The sequence below is a fragment of the Pangasianodon hypophthalmus genome, chromosome 30 (assembly GCF_027358585.1).
Source record: "Pangasianodon hypophthalmus isolate fPanHyp1 chromosome 30, fPanHyp1.pri, whole genome shotgun sequence".
Lineage (NCBI taxonomy): Eukaryota > Metazoa > Chordata > Actinopteri > Siluriformes > Pangasiidae > Pangasianodon > Pangasianodon hypophthalmus.
Window position 1 is genome coordinate 1,436,140 of NC_069739.1, and position 3,195 is coordinate 1,439,334.

The 3,195-nt window shown below is 34.4% G+C and overlaps 1 protein-coding gene across 1 annotated transcript; it reads right to left on the reverse strand.

The window, feature by feature from the left end:
* Nucleotides 1-1,468: 1,468 nt before the first annotated feature.
* Nucleotides 1,469-2,907, reverse strand: LOC113536348 (trace amine-associated receptor 4-like). Its single transcript, XM_026930234.3, has one exon. The coding sequence runs from the start codon at nt 2,869-2,871 to the stop codon at nt 1,825-1,827; it is 1,047 nt and encodes a 348-aa protein (XP_026786035.2). The 5' UTR covers nt 2,872-2,907; the 3' UTR covers nt 1,469-1,824.
* Nucleotides 2,908-3,195: the final 288 nt, after the last annotated feature.

Here is a 3,195-nt window from a genome sequence, read left to right on the forward strand (position 1 = left end):
TTAGATTTATTATGTATATCTTTGGAGATATTGCGATATTTAAGAAATATGATGTGCCTTGATAGCTCATATCTTTATTGAACATCTGGTTTGGACTAATACTTTGTTGTCTGGATCCTGATGGGCCTAAATATATTCCATGAAAATATACTCCTAAATATATTCTTCCATAAGTATTTGCGTTTTAGCTCTTTATCACTCATGACTGCTTTTGATTATAAAAATTTACTGTTCTTTTCATTTTTAAAGACACTTTTGAGTTTTGTTTTCCACATTTATCTTTTCTTTGTTATTGTTATCATCAACAAAATATTACCCATATTAAACTTTGTAAGCTATATATATATATATATATATATATATATATATATATATATATATATATACTGCAATAAATATATATTGACCTAGATATTTGACCTAATATTTGATCGTGATGATCTACTACATGTATTTTGTTATTAAAGTAAATATTTTTATCACTATGTTGAATTATGAGAATTACAACAGAGACTTTAATGTTTTATCTAACTATGATATAATTCTTTTCAAACATGACCCTTTAAAATCGTGACACATTATCTTCAGGCCTAGAGGGTTTCTTCCTACATTATCTTTGCTTTTTTGCTGTCAATGTCCTAGTTCTTATCAGTAAGATTATAGCTGTTAGCTGAGTATAAAACCTCCCTAAATGGTCCAGTTGGATAAGACACCTGCCGTGGAAGTTAGTTTTCGGAGAGATTACACAAATTAATCTTGACAATAGGTTTTTGTTAGTAATGTTCATCACTACAAACATGGAGGTTGTCTACTAATGATGAAGTAGATTTACACCACCAGTCAAAAGGGTGGAAACACTTGATCGAATGTGTATTTTTTCATAAAGATATTTTGATAAAGGCTTTTGGTTTCCAATACAAATGTACAGAGTGAATTTAATACCCATGTATACATTTATTTCTAAATCAAAATGTATTTTTTTTGCTCAAAAGTACAAGTTTTGCTGCAGAACTCATGAGAAGCAGTGAGGAGCTCTGCACTTCCTGGGTAAAGCTCGTTTATGAAGTTGAAGATGCCAAAGTATGCCAAGAGTGTGCAAAGCTCAAACAATAAGGAATACAGTTTAAAAATGTAAAATATATAATAGTTTGGATTGGTTTAACACTTTTCTTGGTCACGGCATAATTCTATGTGTTATTTCGTAGTGTTAGTATCATCATTATTATTCTTAACTAGTAGAAAATAGTAAAAATGAACAAACAAACTCCTTTTATGAGAAGGTGTGTACATCTGACTGGTAACGTATTAGCACCAGGTAGATTACAACAAGGAAATGGCCTTGGCTGTAAAGCATTTAACCTCTTGCTTACTTTCCTGTCTGTGATTTGTGATTTAGTGTTTGGCCAGTAAGGACAGAATTGTTTAAATGTTTACTGTACTTGAATAGATTAAATACATTTTGCCACTTTTTAAAGGTTTAGACGTTTATTTTAAGGGTAAATTGACACTCAAATAATTAATTTCTTTTTATGCTTTATGTACATTCTCCTTCTTAATCACCCAAGATCAGTTAGACTGATTTACATCAGCAATAATACCAATTTCTAATGGTGGTCAATGTCATTTAACTGGCTATTGATATGGGAATTCACTACACAAAAGAAAATCTTCAGTGCTTAAGCCTTACAAATATAATTTGTGGCAAAAGTTCTGATAAAAACTACCTAAATTGGATAACAACTAAATGTAAGTACAGTACTGAATTGCTAAGAGTATTCTGTATAATGCAAAAGAAACCGTATGGATTTCACAGAACAGTTTAAATTAGAGTGTTAGGTTGCCTGAGTTACTAAGGTGAAAAACATATTTAGATATGATAATTTTAAATGCCTTCTGAAAACGGGGATAGAAAAAGCCATAGACCAAAGGATTACAAGTAGAATTAAGGTAGCCAAACCACACCAGGGCATCAAAAACATCTTTAGGGGTTGAGAAGTCCAGGAATGGATCAGCTATAGTAGTAATGAAGAATGGCAACCAACAAAACAGAAAAATTCCCATAACAATGCCCAGAGTTTTAGCTGCCTTTCTCTCTCTCTGTTCTGGAGAATGGTTCTTTGTTTCAGATTTTCCAATAGTAGCCCTGTCAGCCATTACTTTAGCTTGTTTTCGTGCAACATGAAATATTTTAAGGTAAAGACAGCTCATGATAGTTCCTGGAATGAAAAATGCCACAAGGGCAGCAATAACTCCCCACTGTTTGTTAAAAATCAAAGCACAGTTTCCAACACAGGAACTCAGCATTAAAAGGTCCTCCAAACCTTCAAGATTTATATTAGACAATACCACACCAAAGCTAAATGAGAACGAGAAGAGCCAGATGACAGCAATTCCCACAGCCATACCTTCATTTGTCACCTTCATCTTATAGCCCAGAGGGTCAGTAATGGCCATGTACCGGTCAATAGAAACCAAACACAGGTGCAGGATGGACACAATACTTAGTGTCATGTCTAAACTGGAATGGATTTTGCAAAAAATCTCCCCCAAGAACCAGCAGCCTTCCACCCATCGCACCATACTGAAAGGCATGATCATAGAGCCGAGCAGGCAGTCCACGACAGCCAGTGAGAGGATGATGAAGTTAGTCGGAGAATGCAGCTGTCTAAAATGGGAAATAGTGATGATGACCAGCAGATTGCCAAAAACAGTCATAAGTACTGTAGGAAGCATTAAAATGTACATGGCAACTCTAATGACAAAGAAACGAGCTGCTCGGAGGCAGGAGTCAGGCTCATGTGGAAAGCAGAGAAGTGCCTTATCCACATCAGCATGGGTTGCATTTGTAACGAGGTTCTCGATCCACTCCATTTGGTCGTGTTATTTAAAAAATAATAATAAATTATTCACCAGATTACTAATTATAGCATGGTAAAAATATCACCAACTAGGAACTGGACGCATTAGTTTATTATCTGAACTCTATTATCTGACCAACTAGCATATGACCAACTTGACTTAAATACGTTCTGGTTTTAAAAAGTCAGCTCCAGTTTACCAGTGGGGAGGCTTTAATGTGACATCATATCTCTGTCATACAAACACTAGCTGTATGTGTATCTTCATTATTTTTTATGGAATGTCTTATGGTGCACAGATTTGGACATCGGTCATGTTGTCCTACTGTATAGTAAA

Bases quoted from the DNA above. Each gene is read 5' to 3' on its own strand.
- LOC113536348 (XM_026930234.3), bottom strand. From the start codon at position 2,871: ATGGAGTGGATCGAGAACCTCGTTACAAATGCAACCCATGCTGATGTG.